General features: G+C 33.9%; 1 protein-coding gene across 1 annotated transcript in view; it reads right to left on the bottom strand.

Annotated features, from left to right (window-relative positions):
* The window catches only part of WDFY3 (WD repeat and FYVE domain containing 3), a 202,428-nt gene that overhangs the window by 39,019 nt on the left and 143,752 nt on the right, over positions 1-19,657 (bottom strand). The window contains 10 exon segments of the mRNA XM_015586089.2: positions 265-385; positions 1,445-1,593; positions 4,171-4,334; positions 6,418-6,465; positions 6,468-6,582; positions 8,802-8,855; positions 15,085-15,312; positions 16,669-16,746; positions 17,826-17,983; positions 18,833-19,015. Coding sequence (XP_015441575.1) covers positions 265-385; positions 1,445-1,593; positions 4,171-4,334; positions 6,418-6,465; positions 6,468-6,582; positions 8,802-8,855; positions 15,085-15,312; positions 16,669-16,746; positions 17,826-17,983; positions 18,833-19,015 — 1,298 coding nt within the window.

The following is a 19,657-nucleotide window of genomic DNA, read 5'->3' as shown; positions in this document are numbered from 1 at the left end:
GATAGATGACAAAGATATCACTCAAGTTTTAGTTTATGTGTTTAAAAAAAGAGATGTATGATACAGAGTTATGCACCCATGTGATATGAGTGTGTCTATCATATAACCAAATCTAAAAAATAATCTAAGGTATAATCTAAGGAATAGTATAAGGAATAACGCAGATCCTATAGAGCATTTTCATGGCATGTATCAGTTTTAAAACAATACATCCTCTGAATAAAGGAACATGACAAAACATTTATTGCTATAAAATCAACCCACCTGTAGGAGATACCTCCTTTTATGTACCTCCTTGATATCTTCATATGCAAAAATGCTGCATGTTCTCTTCAGTTGACTGGGGCCTTGTCTGGCTCCTCTAGGGATAATTGGCTCATGCATACTACAGGCAGCCAACAGAAAGGAGATATACAAAACACAGCAAGACATAAATTCACTGTTCAACGAAGGCTGTTATTTTGAACACAATAGGAACAGGGGACACTATATCAGAATATTCAGTTCAAAAAAACATGTTTAAGAGAATAATTTGTCAGCTACTCAACATACAAGGAACACTCTTTGATGAAGTTAATTTTAAAAATCCCGTTACTGCTATCAGGGCCGACTTCTCTATCAGGCACAGTGACTTGGCCCAAATACTTTTAGGGGCCTAAGACAATGTTTTCTTTTAAAATCAAAAGAAAAAAAAAATTAAACTTTTAGGCAGAAGAAAATGTTTTAATATATAATATATGAATATATTCATCTTTAAACCAACGTAGCCATCGAATACAATTTTTAATATTTTTATACGGAAGGGGTCCTGATTGTTGCTAAAAGTAATTATTTGAAATGTCTGCTAAGAATGAACTGCAGAAACCATGTCTACATTTAACAGTGTAGGTGTTCAAAATGTTGAAGAGAAGAGCACATTGATTTTCTAAGCCTCAAGCTCTTTATCTTCCTTCTAGCTTTATCTGCCTCCTGGGTTTTTCATTACCACTGTCGTGTCCATCACTGGCAGAAGAAAAGGAGGATGGACAGAAGTTGGCTGATTCCTGCCTGTGCTTCAAACACACTGCTTTCAGGATGCTTAGAGGACATGATGCTCTTTCATCTGCGCAGCTACCTGCATTTTCTCTGCACTGTGTTTGTATTGAATTTTAAAAAAAGGACAATTCGCAAATTCAGAAGAGTTTATAAATATAAATTATTATGTGAGGAATTTGATTCTAATGTTATTAATGAATAGCTATAAATTTTATTTTTCATTTTGATAAGGCAAATTTTTTCTTTATTATCTTTAAGTAATAATCACCCTTGTGAATATTTAATGAAGAATACACATAAACTGAGTGATAACATCATTTAAAACACAATTTTTGGGTTAAATAAAGCTATAAAACATATTGTTTTCTAAAGATAGTTGTACTTTGTATCTCTTCATTCATTTACTTACTTTGGAGGTAAGGTTTCAATATCTCTTATTTCCCTGGTTGCTGTCATTGTAAATCCATCAATCACATAAAAATGCTCTTTACCAAAAAGCAGCAGCCCTTCACTGGTATCTAGGCCCTGGACTCGAGCACAGCGGTACATGTGTTGGATCTACAAAGAAAACCATAAACATTCAATAACACAGATGTTTTTTTTTTTTTAATTGAGGTAGTTTCTTTGTTGATATAACTGAAGCAAAATGTTTTAAAACATGGAATTAATGGGCAAACAGGATTTTACCAGGATGTTACCCTGTTATGGCGTTTTCTGATCTAAGCATATTAAATTTGAGTTTAAACATATTAAAAAGGATCTGCTAAAACTGCAGTCTGATTTGCAGTTTACTTCAGTGAAAGGAAACAACTATTTACTCATAACTATCCACATCCATCCATCATCCATCATCTATCCATCCATTCCTCCCTTCCTTTCTCCCTCCCTCTCAATATTCACTGAGTTCTCACTATGTGCCAGGCACATATGTACTAGGTTCTGCAAGTGATGAACGAATTAATTAATGAGGGAGACAGACACAACAAACTTGGCAGGAAAGGGAACTGAGGCATATATGTAAAAGAATTAGGACTATGCCCTTTGTGAAGCAAGATGATACAGATTGAAAAAGGTCTGTAGAGCCTGAGAATTCTGAGTGAATTCCAAGTTCTGTCACTCGGTTGTAGACTGAGCCAAGTTTCCTAATTTCTCTGGCCTCAGTGTCTTCATTTGTAAATTTTAAATATACACCGGCTGTTGTAAGAGTAAGATAATGTACATAATCGTGTTAGAAATCGCTGGCTGTCTTCTCTTCCACACAGCTCGCTTTCTTCTTTTTCCGTAACAACTCTTGGAACTGAACTGGGGAATTTGTCCCTGTTTGCTCCCACCTGGATCCTGCCTGCCTGACAGACTGTTTGCTGTGCCATTGTAAAAAGCCAAACTTGGCAGAAGTTGTATTTTCCTCATAGGAGGAAGGAATGGCCGAATCGCTCAATGTAAGTCTTGTTTTCTTTCCAGTGAGCAGATCTGTTCTTAGTAAAAATTCTTTCTTTAAACCCAGTTCAACATGAGTCAAGGGAAAAAAAAAATTAACTAAACCAGAGGCAAACAAATGTCAAATAAATGTCAGCTTGATACACTTCCTGTACTACTGAAACTAAAAGCAAATAGAGCAAAAACTGTAGTCATGAGATTAAAAGTTTAAAAAAATGACAGCATTAGAAAATGTTTCCTAAAATATGCAAATGTAAGTCAATTTTCATCACTACATTTGAACCATTTCAATAAAAAAAATGTAGACTGTTACAGAAAAACACTGTACTTTTAAGCAAAATATTTTATTTATAATACTTTATTATAGTATTACATACAGAAAAATGTTTATTTCATAAATGCAGAGCTTGAATTTTCAAATGCTAAATATGATGCAACCAGCAACCAAGATCAAGAAACAGAACATTCCCTAGACCCCAGAAGCCTCTCTTGTGCTTCCTTTAGATGTAATGTACTTCATAGTTACAGGATTTAAAAAAATATTTTTATTCAAAATTAATTAAGCCACACATTCGAAAAGAATTTTTAAAATTATATCCTAATTTCTGGTTACTACTTCTTAGTAGGTAGGATTTTAAGGGTTATATCAAGATTTAATATAACAGGCAAAAAGACCATCCTTTAAAAAGGTGATTATCACTACACATTAATTCATTCATTCATTCATTTATCCTTTTCTTTACTCAATCAATAACTCTTTCATGTGAAGTTTACTGAGTGTCTATTAAATGATTGGAGCTGTGTAAAGCAATAGGATAGAAATGGGAAACAGTGCCTGCTTATCAGGAACTCTCTATCTCGAGGAGACAGACACAGAAACAAAAATAATCATGACATGATAGAGTGATACATACAAGGCATTACAAAAGCATAGAGGAGGGGTATCTAACCAAGCCTGAGCTGGCAAGACGCTCAAGGAAAGCTTCCTACATTTGAGTATTAAAGATATTCAGATAAATGAGGCTGTATCAAATAGGAGTTATAAGGATAGAAGTTATGCAAATGATGAAGAGAGGGCCATTTTGGAAGAGAAGACAATGAATTAAGCACAGAATAAAGAAATAACATCATACATGAGTGAACTGCAAGGCATATAAAGCTAAAGGGAGTTCAGCCTACAAGGCAGAGTTAGTAAAATGAGACTGGAGATGTAAGCAAGGTATAGGAGATTGATAGAGAAACAGGAAGCCAAGGTAGTCTTCTGTGACTGAAGGAGAGCAGGGGTTAAATACAAGGCTGGGGTAATGGTACAGACTGGATGAAGCTTCTTATAGGTGGTTACTGGAATTATGGAAGTGCAGAAAAAGGCCAGAATGTGCTGTGTAGATAGGTTTGCAATAGAGAATTATGGCAAGAAATGCAGTCAAATAAAGAGTATAGAGGAAGACAGTGACCTAGGTGTCAACCGTTAATATTGTATCTGTTGAAACTTTATGCTGTTTAGTGTGTTCAGATCGGTCAAAAGATCCTGAAGATGAGGGAATTAGAGTACCAAATCCAAAGGTTGCTTAATACTGTGTTTTGTTACAGAGGCTAAAATATTTATCTTCTGCCATCACGTAAATACCCTATCAACTCGACTTGTAAAATGGAAACAAGTTACTTAAATACAATCCTTACTTTTTAGAAGCACAGTACCTTTTCTCCTTCCTCTAACAGGCGCAGCAAGGTGGCATTGTCTGTTTTCTCCTCCTCTTCTATAGAGCTGGCCTCAGCGATCTGGTCTTGCAGCTGCTCCTGGTTCTCCTCATCTCCCCCGTCAGGCGCAGATCGAGACCGTTTTAAAGGAGGCTTAACCAGACCTACAGGATAATAACCAAGAGGGCTATGTGACCTTGCAGAAGCCATGTGGGGAACAGTTTAGTCTCACGCAGTCCCTCTTACATACTCCCAATTTGAGAAAACTCTGGCAAGTACAGGGAGGCAGCACAGTTCGGTGGTTAACAACACAGGCGCTGGAGTTAAACAGCTGTGTACCTTGAATACTTACTTGCCCTCTCTGAACTCCAGTTATCTGTAAAACTGGGATACAAATACTATTTTAGAGGATTGTTAGAGGACAAAGTGAGGTAATTCATGTAAAAAAGCACAGCATTATGGTTAATAGAAAATTTTAATTAAGTATCAGATGATAATGATAAACAGTTTAACATAATTAATGGTAAAGATGCTGTTGCTTATGGACAAATGCCATTGAGGGGACTTTGAATAAGTGATCAATTACTATAGGAAATAAGAATAAAGACAGCAAGTTATAAACATAATTATAAGAGATCCCACCTAGTTGGAGGGCCTGTAAGGACTATTTCAAGACTCATGTCGCAAGTAGCAGTATGGTCATACATGAATAAATTTGATCAAATCATCATATCATAAAGAACATAATTCTTTATAATACAGGACATGTCATTTAATTTGCATATTAAGAAAACATTTTACTGCCTACATCTAATAATTTTTTTAATGCTAGAAAAGCATAGGTTGAAATCCTATCCTTTGAACACGAATTATCAGAGGTTCTGCTTTGCCTTGGGAAGAACCTTATCTTCATGTATGAAAGAGTATAATAAGTAGGCAAGAGAGATCGAGTCCTGCTGAGAACATTCACAAGGGGGAAAGGCTTATAGCTCCAAAATGTTTAGTTTGATGACTCAAAACCTCCAACTCCATGTCTAGCATAACACTTTGCATATTACAGCAGTGGTTTTAGCTCGATTAGGGATTAAGAAAATAAGGCCAAGAGAAGTTAAGTGCCAATGACCCAAACACAAGTCATCTGACTATCTCTGTGAATTATATCTTGGCTTATACCGAGTAAATACAGTTTTAGAACTATATCAATAAATTTTCTGGTACAATGTCAAGATAATCAGAAGGTTGTGAACTCTGTTCAACTACTAAAGTTTAAAAGAGTCTATGAAAATGTTAGATCAAGTATGAATGTTTAGTGAGTCAGAGTCATCATGAGAGAGAATAAGAATATTATAATAATAGGAGAAACGGATCATGGTGTTTTCTGTTGACATGGTCACATACTATTTGTTTTTTAATCAATAGATGTATAGCTTATTTTTAATTTACAGTTCTTAATTTACATTCTGGGGCTTTACTTATAAAATATGGTCAGACTTTTGAATTTACAGTGAGTCATAGGCTTAAAAAAGTTAAAATGGATTGATTTACTTATTCAATATTGACTGAATCCCCATTCTGTGCTAGGCAAGTGCCAAAAGCTATAAAGTGAGAAGAAAAATAGTCTCTACCTCTGAGAAACTTATAATTTAGGAAAATATAAAGCAGTGACAAATCACTGATATTGCTATGAGAAACTGGAGAGCAAGAGTGCTCTCGGTGTACAGGGGAGTCGGAAAAGGCTTCAGAAAAGGATGATTTGATATCTGACCAATGTCTTTGAGGCTGGGGAGGGTTTAAGGTCCAGATCATGAAGAAGCTGTAGGAAGGAGGCAGGAGGCACACATGTGTAAAAGTACAGAATGAAAGAGTGCATGGCTATTTTAGTCCAATTCATCATAGTATGTATGTTTTACTAAATTCATAAAGTATAGATTTGGAATAATCTGTCTTAGCTCACAGGAAGAAAGCCCATTTTTGCTTTCTGTTGGCTAACATGTAGCAATGGCACATTCAGTAGTGGCTTTAATTTTATAAGTATTTATTTAGTTATCAGGGACTTAAAACATTAGGTGCCCCTGAGAATTCTGCCAAACTCAAAAATAAATATCAATCCTTAGGAAGGCTGAGATGGCAAATATATTTACATATACCTTTAAGGCTGGCCTTACTGTTCACAGTTGCTCATATTTTTATATAAATTCAAATATCAGGAAGGCTCCAAAATGACTAAAATCAAAGAGAAGGGCTGACCTTTGACCTTGGCAATAGTGTCTTCACCATGCTCCGGTTTTTTTTTTCTTCACCTTCTGAACTCTCGACAATGGCATCTTGGACAATGGTTGGATTGCCAGAGGCTAGTCGCATGTAGTATTCTTTACTGTCATAACTTACGGCTCTTCTGTATCGAGCAGGTTTCTAAGAAATAATAAAAAGACTCAGATAATTATCTTCAAGAATTAAAATATAGGCTTCCTTAGGGAAAGTATGATGTCAAGACTTTATGTGTTACTTTTTTATACAGATTTTTAATAGACTGTATTTATACACAGTAAACCCACAGATTTTTGGGTTAAGTTTCTCTAGTTTTAGTTTCCATTGATGTTTAAAATACATATATAAAGCAACAATATTAGCAGTTTTGTTCTTCCTGAAATAGAAATAAACCATCTCTAGTCAAATAACGTGTCACGTTAGTACAGTATGGCCTCACTGATGTATCAGAAAACCTCTCCATACAGTAGAGTGAAGAGAAAGCCCAGTGTTGCAGACCACTAAGTTCCAAAGAAGGTGTCTAGTCTGTGAGGAGCACGAGGGAAGTTAAGTAGGTCAGGCTTGAAGAACCAGCCATTCAGTTGGAATCATATGTGTGTTAACTTCAGATAATTGGCGGTAGAGACCCACAACTGCCCTGTTCTTTTCCATATTCTGAGGTCTCACTGGAACTCTGTAAATGGCTCAACCCTTCAGAGTCTTGACCCAACATGGAATCAACCAGCTTCAGGCCAGAAGACACTGTCTGGTTGGCCTGCCACTCCAAGTTGGTATCACTAATTAAAACATCTTCATTGTTTCTTGTGTAGAAGTATATGACCCATAAACTTACTAAATGAGTATATCAAGAACACATATAACTCCATTTTGAAGAAGTAATTAAAGAAACATTAGAAAAGATTTAATTTTTTGGCATGATACAAGAGCATTGCTTTTTCAGATTAATAATTATCTTATAAACAGGTTCTCCAATTGACCTAAATCTTTTTTTCCTTCAAACCATAATACAGTGAAAAAAAAAAAAATTAAGATCTAAGAAGTCCTACAGAAATGTAAAGCCAGAGGGAAAAGTTTATATGTGTAAAGGCTCCTCAATAAGAATTAGACCCAGACTTTGTATTAAGAATTAAAAAAAAGATGGAATTTGAAACATACTTTAAAATGTTCTCTTTCTAAATATTATTTTACTTCTCCTTTCCTATAGGAGTATCTAATTAAAAATATTCTATTGGCCTACACTTCAAACGCAAGTAGTCAATATACACTGTCTATAATAATGCTTATTTCAAGCAAGAAATTTTTCTAAAAACATGATTTCCAACTAAAGTGGAAGTTTCTAACTGGTTGGAATATTTAGACTAAAACATTGAACCAATTTCGAGATAAAAAAATATCAAATTGAAACCAACTGCCCTACTTTTAATTTCAGGTACAGAGTTAGAAAATAAAGAGAGCTGCAAGCTAACTGAGGAACGATACACAGCAAATGGAAACTGAAATATATTACATAACATAGGAGAGTATTAAAGTGATGTAAAATAATATTACAGTTATGGAAAGAGCAATCAGATGAGCAAACTAATAAGAATATTGCAATATTTTTGAAATGAAACAAAGGTAGTAAACTTTATACTATAACAATTCATCTACATGAAGTATAACAATTATCTTCGACTCAGTTGTTCATTTGCAAAAAGATGAAAGCAGAGTTAGTGATGGGCAAGACAGTGAACTTGTGGGACAACATCTACAGACTTAAACTTGGAAACATAAGCATCTTCTCTAAATATTTTGAGATATATTTCTGTGTTCTAAAGAACTACATTTTTTACTGAGTTATGTACAGAATCTTTATGGAAAAATAAGACAATTATACATTTTTTAAAAAATTAAAATAAATTTGAATTAAATTTTAAAAAGTGATCATATACTCTTAGTTTGTTAGTTCCTTCTGATTGAAAAAATAATTTTAGAAGAGGATATCTTGCATTCTCAAAATACACAGTTTAGTACTTAGAAAAATTAAATGAGTAATTGAAAAAAAAAATTTGAAGGTGTCAGGCTGCCCATTACTAACGTGTGTCAGAACTTGTTAGTTTACACATGAAGCCATACACATTTTATGGTGAGAGCAATAACTACTCTGCCTGTTAGTGAGCAGCATACAGACCCTAGAAAGCTAATTAGAGCAAAGCTGAGAAAGACTTGAAGAGCTCTCAGTATCAATGAAACCAATTTTTTAACTCTAAGAAACTTACAGAAAGAGCAAATTGAAAGTCAATCTTTTAAGTTAGTCTAGTCTACCATGCACTTAAAAAAAACTGCAAGTATTTTGCATTCTTTTATAGTAACTTGTGTTTTACCTTTTGAGGAATGATATCATCGGGTGTCTCAGGCTGTTTACTTGGGATCTCAGACTGAAAACAGGGTATTAAGTATAAACACATCAGGAAAAAAAAACAAAGAACAACACAAAAATAAAATTTTCTTGAGGATTGTAAGGAGTACAGAAGATGTACTCAAAGAAGATTAACACGCTATTCTAAGCTGTTTGAAATAATCAGTTATCTTGTGATTATTTTCTCAATTATCAAAGTCATTCTAAAGTAAAATTTAAATACACTAAAATTCTCAAGGCTACTAACAGGATAAACTTAAAAATCACAGACACAACTTCAGCACAGGCTGCTACTGTCATGGATGATTTACAAGCAACTCTTTATATGGCTTCAAAGGAAAATACTGGATAACAGAACCTAATATGCTAGCTATAATCTTCCACCTACCTTTCTCTGTGCTTATCCCCCAGATATGTTTCGTAACAGGAGCAACTGGTTTAAATGATTATCTACAATGCCCCACACCACAGAAATCACTATGTGCTTGTTAGTAAGTAAATAAATAAACAAACAAACAAACAAAAAATCTCCCATTAAAGTCTAAGGCCCTACACTTCCTTTACTACCTACGGAGCTGTAACTCCAGAAAAGCTGAAAGTATAAGGCAAATTGGATCACCAGCCTCCAAAACAAAAGTTTTCACAAAGAGTACTTTTTAAAGAATTAGGTGGTTGCTTTACACTTTATTCTCAGAACAAAATCTCGATTAACAAGGAGAAATTTCTGTTGCACTGTAGTGTATGGCTTATGCAGGTAAACACACAGATAGCTATAGACATACAAAATGCATCCAAGAACTACTTCTAATTTTTCTTTCTTTTCAAGGTTTATATCTGGAGATGACTTCTAGTATCTTTCCATACAGTAAACATGAGCAGGCAAAATGTTTTCACTTAGGCAAAACAAACAATGAGGTACAGGGAATACTTTCAAATACTTCACATGGTTCTAGTAAATTTTTCTTTTACACAGCAAACTTTTAAAAGTATACCTTGTATTGAACAATCTTTAAAATATACATGCATGTTCTCTATCTTGATAAGAGTTTGGGTTACACGAATGTATATTACACATTTGTTAAAACTCATTGAATGGTACACTTAAGTTGTATGTTTCGGTGTAAGGAAAATTTATATCAAAAAAGAATTATAAACAAAGAATTGAAATCTATTGATATTCATTTGTAAGTGTTTAGGGAAGAAGCGTACTGATTCTGCAACTCACTTTGAAATTCATTAAAAAACAAGACAATGCTGGATGGAGATAAACCAACATATCAAAACAGACCAATTACTATTGTCAAACCCAAGTCTGACGTCCACTATACACCCCCAGCCCAATTGTGTGCAGAAGTATACATTTGTATTTTCTTTGGCATATAGTATGGTGCTCTGGTTTACTACATATTTCCTCATTAATCCACTAAACTGAGGTTCTTATTTTACCAGAGACACAGAATTCAATAGTTAAAATATATGTAATACCAATAATTTCAGTATTACCATAGCTCTCTTTTATTTAAATTTTTAATTGTTATAATTATGTTCATATAAAAAATCCTTATTTTTCAAAGTCAAAATTTCTAGAAAATAATTTAGTTTCTTTACTTCCATTTTTTCTAAAATGCTGGCTATGGAATTTCCTGAATGAGTTGCTTAGTTTCTATGAGTCCTGTAACATCAACATATTATGTAAAAATATATGTGGAGGCAGCCACAAGAGACTCCCTTAATTAGAAAAGGAACCTTCCTGTAAAGTTGTTTACCCTTCTGCTCAAGCAGCCCAATGTTAACAGGTAGACACTTGAGGTTTTTACCCCAATGATATTTGCAAAGAATAGTAAATTTTGTTTGAGACTATTATTCTGTGAAAATAAGGGGATTACAGAATTAAAATTTGCTGTTACCTTTTTAATATGTTTTATTTTAAATAGCAAAATACGTAATCTTATTTTATTCTTATTCCATAAGATTCAGGGTGATGAGACAACTGCTTTAAAAACAATCAGATTTTGTATTTTCATCATATCCCAGGCTTATCTTTTAACAATATCTCTAACTGATATTACAACTTAAAATACAGAATAACAGTGCAATTTAGTTTAGCTGTTTCAATTATGAAAATTACTCTCCAAGGAAAGTCCCTATGCAGAGAGGATAAATTATCTTCCTGTGAAATGCAAAATTTTCTGCAGGTACCAAATTTTCTCAGGACATAATTTTATTACTGTTGCTTTTATTAAAATAATTTTAGTTGAGAAACTAAAATTCTATAAGCAAACACCCAATTTAAAAATCAAGAAATAAAATTCAAAATTTAGAATAGGCAAGTTATTTTTTATACGTATGTATTATTATCAAGGTTTAAGAAATAAAACTTTAATAACTAAGAAAAATTACCTGATTCATTTCTAACACATTCTAGAAATTCTAGAATTCATTTTAAAATTCTAGAAGATTTTAAAACAAGAAAATAACTTTTAATCACCACTGCATTCTTTCAGCTTAAGCAACAGAACTATTTAAGTAACTGTTACTTAGAAACAATAATTATTCTTAATAAATAAGGCAAGTGATCAGACCATTTGCCCTTGCTCCGGGTACAGCCTGCTTACCTATCAAGAGGCTTCGAAAGCAATTTTTAGGTTGGCACATACCTGATAGATGCAAAAAGTATTGACCAAATTTTATAAAGATGTATGCAAGGAGGGAAACACATTTATGAGAGCTGAAAGGGAAGAAGTGATTGAGCTCCACCTCTGGGAGCGGATATTTAATATAGTTTAGAATGGAGGTAGATTTACCAGGAAGTTAATAAAGTTTAAACTTCAAGAGCCCTCACTTCCCATGAGCTCCTTTCAAAGTCCTGGAAGATTGTATTCATAATTTTTTATTATTTTCCTTATAGAGTCCTCCCCCCAAGTTTTATAAACTTCAGGCCACATAAAATCTGGCTCTAGGCCTTTTTAGTGAAAAAAATTCGGAATTAGGAAAATTCTATAGAATGTTAAACAGGAAGCAATGGATAAAATCTACAATTTAGGAAGAGAGAATGCTGGTAGTCCATTCACTCAACTTTTACTGAATTCTAAGTACTCTGTTAGCCTTAGAAAGACAAAAACCTAATGTATGGTTTCTGGAAGAAATTTACTGCCTACACATTTCACAAAACATCAAGTATTTTTCTTTTTCAAAAATGATTTAATTTCTGAACACTGTCAGTTTATACTCATTACATATTACTCTACTACTTAGTAGCTGTGACCTAGAAGTGTCATAACTTTTCTAGGTTTCTATTCCTCATCTGTAAAATGTGGATAATTCTATTGACTCTACTTCAGAGGGCTGTTATGAGATGTAAATGAAACTGCACATACACTTTGCAGAGCACTGAGCTCACTGTACTTTGTGAGTATCCACTCTTCTGATTTCATGATAGAAGTCAGTGGGATAGCAGCTGCTTCTAGTTTTGGGAATTTCTCTGCTGTCAACATAGCCGGATTGTATATTCCGTAAAAGTGGATATTTAATGGCATTTCAAATTTACAAAAGATTTTGAACAAGCAAAACCAAAATAATTATCCATTTAGAAAATTTCACCGTAGAAGATTAACCTTGACTTGTGCATGAACTAAGCAGCACGAATTCCACATTCTGTAATCATCTCCCCTATCCAGCCGCTTTTTGCTATTTTGTAAACGTATCCTCCAGCATTTCTTGACTGCCCTGTATTTCCTAATATATAACCCATTTGGTTAAAAACTAAGTTCCATATAGTATATACTTATTTCTGAGAGTGTCTGTTTAGATTTCACAGGCTGGTGAATCCCTTTGCTTAGGTAAAATGCTAATGATATTAAAGTTGTAACTGTGAACTCTCAATAGGTTATTTTGTTTTTATCTGATATAGAAATTTAAATATACTTCTGTAAAACAAATGACATAAAGAAAGAAATAATTAAGATAAATATTATGGTTATATAACTCAAAAAGTATATATTCAGTTAAATAAAAATGGTGAGTTGGTCACACAGTTGAAAACATACTTATATTTCAGTATTCTTGATGGATTTAATTTAAATGAGTGTTGACTCAGTAAGAAATATTTTATCAAATCGCTTGCTACAGGATTAAATTAATTATTTAATTTGAGGAAGATGATTATAAGTTAGAGACTGTATTGATGGTTTGCTCTGACAGAAGTAGGTGCTAGTAAAAGGCTACATAAATATGGGTGGATTAATTTTCTTACATAATATGCTAGTAGTAGAAATTATAGTATTTTACTTTACAGCTGTACCAAGTCTGGTATTCTTGACAGAACTGAATAGCTTTGAGAACAGCAAACTTTAGGGAGCTATCTGGAAAAATAACTATATACTAGCAAGTCTACAACCTACATTCTAAATATCACCAGGACAGAGGTGGAATCAATAAGTACAAAATAAATGGAGCCAGGGTTTTGGCAGAGGAAAAAAAAATGAGGCACTGGAATAATGCAAGTTGCTTCACATTCTATGATCTGAACTCCTTACCAGATGACCCATATTTCAAGTCTCCCTTATAAATCTTACTTTCTTCAATTGTTGGGAGAATCAAATATAAAATCAAGAATGTGAAAGTACTTAAACCATGAAGAGTTTTGAAATGAAGTTTTTAATAAAATATAATAAAACTTCTATATTGGGCAAGTGGCTGGACTTAACTCTGAGAGTCTAAAATCCCACTAACCAAATACCCCAAAAGAACAAACCCAATATGTTCTTCAGTGGATGATTCTTTGTAGTGATGACTTTCTAACTGGATATCGGAGTTACACTAGATTTATTTTAGAGGCAGCTAAAAAGTAGGGTGAAACAAAATACAGAATACATTCCTTTGAGAAACAGTAACTGTTCTGTCCAGGGGTTAATTAAGCATAGAGCAGTGAGATCCTTGGGGAGGGAGAGAATCTTACAGTATGGTTTTCCAGACTATCTTTTTGAAAAGTCATAATATCTTTTTTTTCTTTCAAGTGACATTAAAGGAAGGCATGAGAATTTTATGTTTATCAAAAAGGGGTATAGATTTTTCTTTAAAAAAATCATGAAACACTGGTCTAAAAGTCAGGAGTTCTCTAGAGTTGCCCCACCTGTTATAGTAGCCACCATCCAAATGGCTACTGAGCCCATGAAATGTGGCTAATCTGAACTGAGATGTGCTGCAAGTCTAAAAAACACACAGCATTTTGAAGACAAGGCACAAAAATAGTAAAATAATTCACAAATAATGTTTTCACAATTGATTACACACTGAAATGATTTGGAGATTGGATAAGATTATCTGTGAGATACCTTTTCAAGTCCCGGAGATGTGATTCCATGACAAAACTGAATTTCTAAGAAGGAAAACACTCATTTTGGAGGCAAAGGATTATTTCTGGACACTGAAGAGTTGAATTACTATTTAGAAATGCTATGAGGATTTTCAAAATTAAATTCAGTGAATTTTATACTCCTTCGTTTTCTCTTCTTAAATCTGTAGTGACTTTCTTGGGAAAGACTCTTATTCTCTAAGACTTAAACACAAGATTCCTAGACCATTATCAGCTTAGACAAAATTTTTTTGGTCTTCTGCAAAATCATGAATGAAGGTTTTGGCAAGGGTAATTTGTCTGAATAAAAAAGGAATTTAGAGGCAAATGTTTGTTTTAAATGCCTGGAGTCGGTGATGAAGCTCCTAAACATAAATGGAAAGATCTGCATGTTCAGGCTATTCTTCAGCTGTTCTTTATATTTCTTCAAAGAAGACTGTTTAGTGCCAATATTTAATTTATTTAACACTCTACTCACATAGCGCTAATTTTGTGCCACACACGATTCTAAGTACTTCACTAATTTTAACCAACTCAATCTTCCCAACAGCTTTTGAGATGGAACTATTATTTTCTTCATTTTAGACATAAAGAAACAGAAACCTAAAGAGGTTTAATGACCTGTACCAGGTCACCCAGTCAGCAAACTGGCACAGGCAGGTTTTTATATTTAGGGGTCCGGCTCCAGAGCCTGCTGTCTAACCCGCTTTACTAAGATGTCTCCCTGTTCTACTGCTGCATCTTTTCATTCCACCACCTTTGCCCTTACAGGATTAACATAGTATATGGAATTTTCAAAATTAGATGTTTTAGGTAACTGACCTAATAAGGAAAAATGCTTACAAAAAATTTAAAATAAAAAACTTCAAAGAGCCATTGAATTCCGCATACTCACCGCCACATTTGTCTCTTGTTCTGTTTCTGGCACATAAGGGTAATGGTTATAAAACATGTCATTTCGCACCATTTTCTTCCTCATTCTGCAAGGCCCTTCTGTCATCTCCAACATCCACTTGTCTAGATGGGAACCGATGGGAGGACCCCACAACCCTCGCTCCCGCAACAGTTCGTATTCGATTTGGCACCACTCTTCTGTCACGTACTTCAAGGCATTTTGCTGACGCTAGGGTTAAGGAGTCCAAGTTGAGTTTTCAAGCAAAAGCAGGAATAGCAATTAAAAGTCTAAAAATAACTTAAAACCAAGTTAATATCTGAAAAGAAAACAAATCTTTATCATTTCGGTCAATATTATAAAAGTAAAATCACACTTATTTATGGTTAAAGTAAGTTACCAACTTTGTGAGAAGGTGGAGATTTTGTGGTGATGCAAGGTGATTATTTTACCATAACATAAATGACAGACATATATAGGGTAGAGTATGCATATAGCTGGACAGAAAGTTGAATGAATTGTGTTACTAGTGCACAGGAAAGATGGTAATATCTCTAATGAAAACATACTGATATGTTTTCCTGTGTGAATTGTTAAATAAACATGGTAATTTAAGGATGAATCCCTCTCCCATCCACAAATTGTGAAACAGCTACAAGAACATAAACAGGACAAAGTCTAGAAAATCAGATCAAGAAATAGTGCCAACACACTAGATTACTGATAAGCTTTGTAACATTTGCAAAGATTTTAGGAAAGAATATAAACATGCAGCTCTGATAGAGAACTTGACATTCATATAAAAAGTGTTAACAGTGGATGAGTATGACTAACTTCTCTAATGACTTATGGAACATAAATATACAGCATTAAATCGAAATAAAGATCTCTTTCTGCAACTAACAGTAAAATTACTGAATGAATAATCATGAAATTACATGATATAGTAATACTTATGTGTTCCTGGGGTGGAGGGCAGTGGAATTCCCTACAATAACTAATCTAATGTTATGCCTATAAAATATCAGTTTACCATTCAGAAATCTTCAACAGATCTTTTAAATAGTTAGAAATAAAATATTTAGGATAAGTTGTCGAGTAACAATGAATTCATCAAGAAGTTTTTCACTTTTCATTTTACTGACACAATCACCAAGTACCAGTAATAAAAAACAATCTTATTTTTAATTTTTTACTTATTTAGAATTTTAAGAGACTTCTCAGAGACTTTGATGCATATTTTCACAATTTCCTTGATAAGTCTGAGAGACAGTGATCTGTATTATATTTTAATTTTTATTAGGAACAAAGAGTGCAGCATGTCAGTATTGAATGTCAATAAAATTCAGCTGTGATTTCCAATTTGTTGCTTTTTAAAATACAGGTGGCCCATAGGAAAGTCAAATTTTTCTATCATAAAACCAATAGCTAAAGTGGCTGTTGGCAGGGATAATTAAAATCATCATCTGATGATGAATGCAGTTCAGCAACTTATCCTTAAAATAGGTAGGAAGGTATCAGGAGAAACAGAGTCCTTTCTCACTCATGGAATGCAAAAGAACCACTATTGTGATTATGAATTCTTACCTCCTGATGTTCCTTATATTGTGTGTCTACCAAGTCACGAACAACAGCAATATGTGTAAACATCCACTGAGAAATCTCCTAGCAATGGATGGAAAAAGAAGCTTAATATGTCCTGGATTTCCTGGAGAAAATGAGTTAACTAGCCTTGAAATTAATGCTGAACAATTAGTTAAAATTCTCTTAAAAGCACCACTACAAATAAACACAAAAAACTCTGAAAGATTAATTAACTGATGAAACTAATGGAAGCTTGTGTGCCGAACACAGAAACTGCCCCCAATCTCCACCTCAATGCCCCTTCAAGGAAGGGCTTGCTGCCCAGCTTCTGGGAATACTGTCAGTACCTTCAGTGACCACCTCAGGTGCAGACAGCTGTTGGAACACTCCACATGCAATGGCTGGCTGATTTTGGGGTAAGCAGGCTCTGCCGTTTCAGCTCAGTATTGGTCGATTCTCATAGGTCATTTTGGCCCCAAAGCTCCACTTAGGTCAACTAAGTCTGTTGCTGGATCTGCGCTGTAGCCTGACATTTCCCTGTGACCTACCCTGCTTCTTTCTTCTATAAGTATTGACTACGAGGCCACTCCTAAGAAACATCCTGCACACTAAACTCCATCTCAGGGTGTGCTTCCTGGAGAACTCAACCTGACACACAGAATGGCTGATACACTGTTTCTTTCAAGACACTCTTCCCAGCTGCCACTAAGATTCTGGCTGGGATGGCAAAGGAAGTATGATGAGGAAGAAATTAATACTGGAGATAGATAAATTGAAAAAAAAATCAACCACAGGTATATACAATAAGATCATTTTTTTTTAAAGCCATTTTGTTCTGCTATTGCTTTTAAATTTATATAATTATCAATAACCAAATTATTGAAAGTTTGGAAAAATTATCGAATCAGATATCGATATCTGAATCTCATCTTATGTCCAGCTATGAAATGGATGTAAATACAAAACATTCATAAAGCAATTTTAGCGTAATAAAATGGAAGCAGTTCCCATAATCTGGGTTATTTCTATCTTTCTAAATGAAGAAAAGTTCCATTTCAAATCATATGCTTGTACATGTTAAGTATACTATATGTAATACTACAACTAAACTTTGAAATGTAAATTTCTAAGAATATCATCAGAGAAACTAGACAATGTACCTGGGTGGAGAGACTGTGTTTATTAAGACCACTTTCCTTTCGATTTCTTCTTGATCCTGTTAACTTGGAAAGACCAAAGCCACTGCTGACGCGGGACAACTTGGACTGAGTGGCAGGCACTAAAGCTTCTCCTCGACTTATACATTTCTTTTCATGGGCTGTGAGATTAAAATTAGATTATTTAACAATTTCTCTGTGTATCTGTTAGTCTTACTTTTAACACTTTCGCGTCATGGTGACAAAATATAATTCTGTAGTTACTAAAAGCAGCTTACTCTACAGACACAGATATTCTCTTAGATATTTCACATTTACTTATTGGTGATCTTGTAGAAGGATAGCTGCTTGACAATGATCATATTGGCTGAACTTATAAGATTATGCAAATTTACTTTAATGAAATCAATTCTTTGGTATTAATAACAATTCATAATCCCCTATCTAAAATCTTTAGTGTTGGATAGACTTTGGAATTTAGAATGTTTTGAATTTTAAAAGGTGATATGGTACATACACTACATATTAAAATACTACCACAGGGTCCACGGTGATAAACCATAATTTGACACATTATTATTTCAGCAGCAAATGTATGGATATTCATACCAAGAAGGATAAATTTAGGTTAGGTTTTGCTACCAAGTGAAGTTTGGGATCAAATTAATGAAAAAACCTTAGGTTTTCAGGGCTTTTTGAACTTCAGAATTATTGATAGGGAATCACAGATTTGTAGCCAAGAAGGTGACCATACTGAAGCTGGGAGCAGTGTGTTATTTTCCAAACTCGAAGATGCCTGATGTACAACACGTCTTTTTTCTTAAAAAAATGTGAGATCAAATCTCAGCATGACCATTCCAGAATGAGTTATACTGTATTGATTTTTATTTCTACTGCTGTAAAATAAAAGTAGCCTTTTGGGAAAGTTTTAATTACATTTCTAAAGTGCACCCATAAACAACAGCCATGTACAAATCTCTTGGTCACATAATGTCTGTAGACTTTCTTACCCAAATGATTCTGCCAGCACTTCAAACCAGCTTCTTCAATGAGCGGCCTTGCTATAGCTATGTCCACATGGCCCCTTTCATTCACAGGTAGAGTGACTTTGAAAAGCTCCTCCAAGGCTTGTTTCTTACTATGTATCAATTCAGTCCAAACTCTGTTGACAGCTTTTATTAGAAGCTGACGCCCTAGGAAAGGAAAAAAAGCAACTGATCAAAAACAATATAAAATTACAATTTTTCTTTATGTTTTACATCTAAGAATTTCAACCATAGTATTTGTCAAAAAAAAAAAAAAAGTTTTATATCATAACCAGATCAGTAAAAAGGATTATTAAGATAACCAAAAATGTGGTTGGCTACTTGAAAAACGTAATAAAAAAAACTTTATATTCATGCAAAAAAGACTGCATTTTTATTTATAAAATTGGAAATCACATACATATCTCAATGTCCAGCTTCTTCTATATAAGAACATACCCCTCATTTAAAAATTGTAATTTCAATATTTAAGGTAAGTTCAAAATTAAGTTGTTCTTGAGTATTTTGAAAAAGGAAAAAAATAAATGAATATTTTAAAAAGGGTTTTACTATTAAATTCCCTATTGCTTTGGATTCCTTGCTAATTTGTCTGACTCCTGCTCTAAACCAATCTTAAGTATCAGAATCACCTGGAGGTTTGCTGATTGCTTGTTTCCACACAGAGTTTCTGATTCGGAAGGTCTGAGTGGGGCCAGAGAATCTGCATTTCTAATAAGTTCCCAAATGATGCTGATGTTGCCAGTCTGAGAACCTCGCTTTGAGAACCAATGTTCTAGACTGTCAGTTCCT

The sequence above is a fragment of the Pteropus alecto genome, unplaced genomic scaffold (assembly GCF_000325575.1).
Source record: "Pteropus alecto unplaced genomic scaffold, ASM32557v1 scaffold161, whole genome shotgun sequence".
NCBI lineage: Eukaryota > Metazoa > Chordata > Mammalia > Chiroptera > Pteropodidae > Pteropus > Pteropus alecto.
This window is presented reverse-complemented; position numbering and strand designations above follow the sequence as displayed.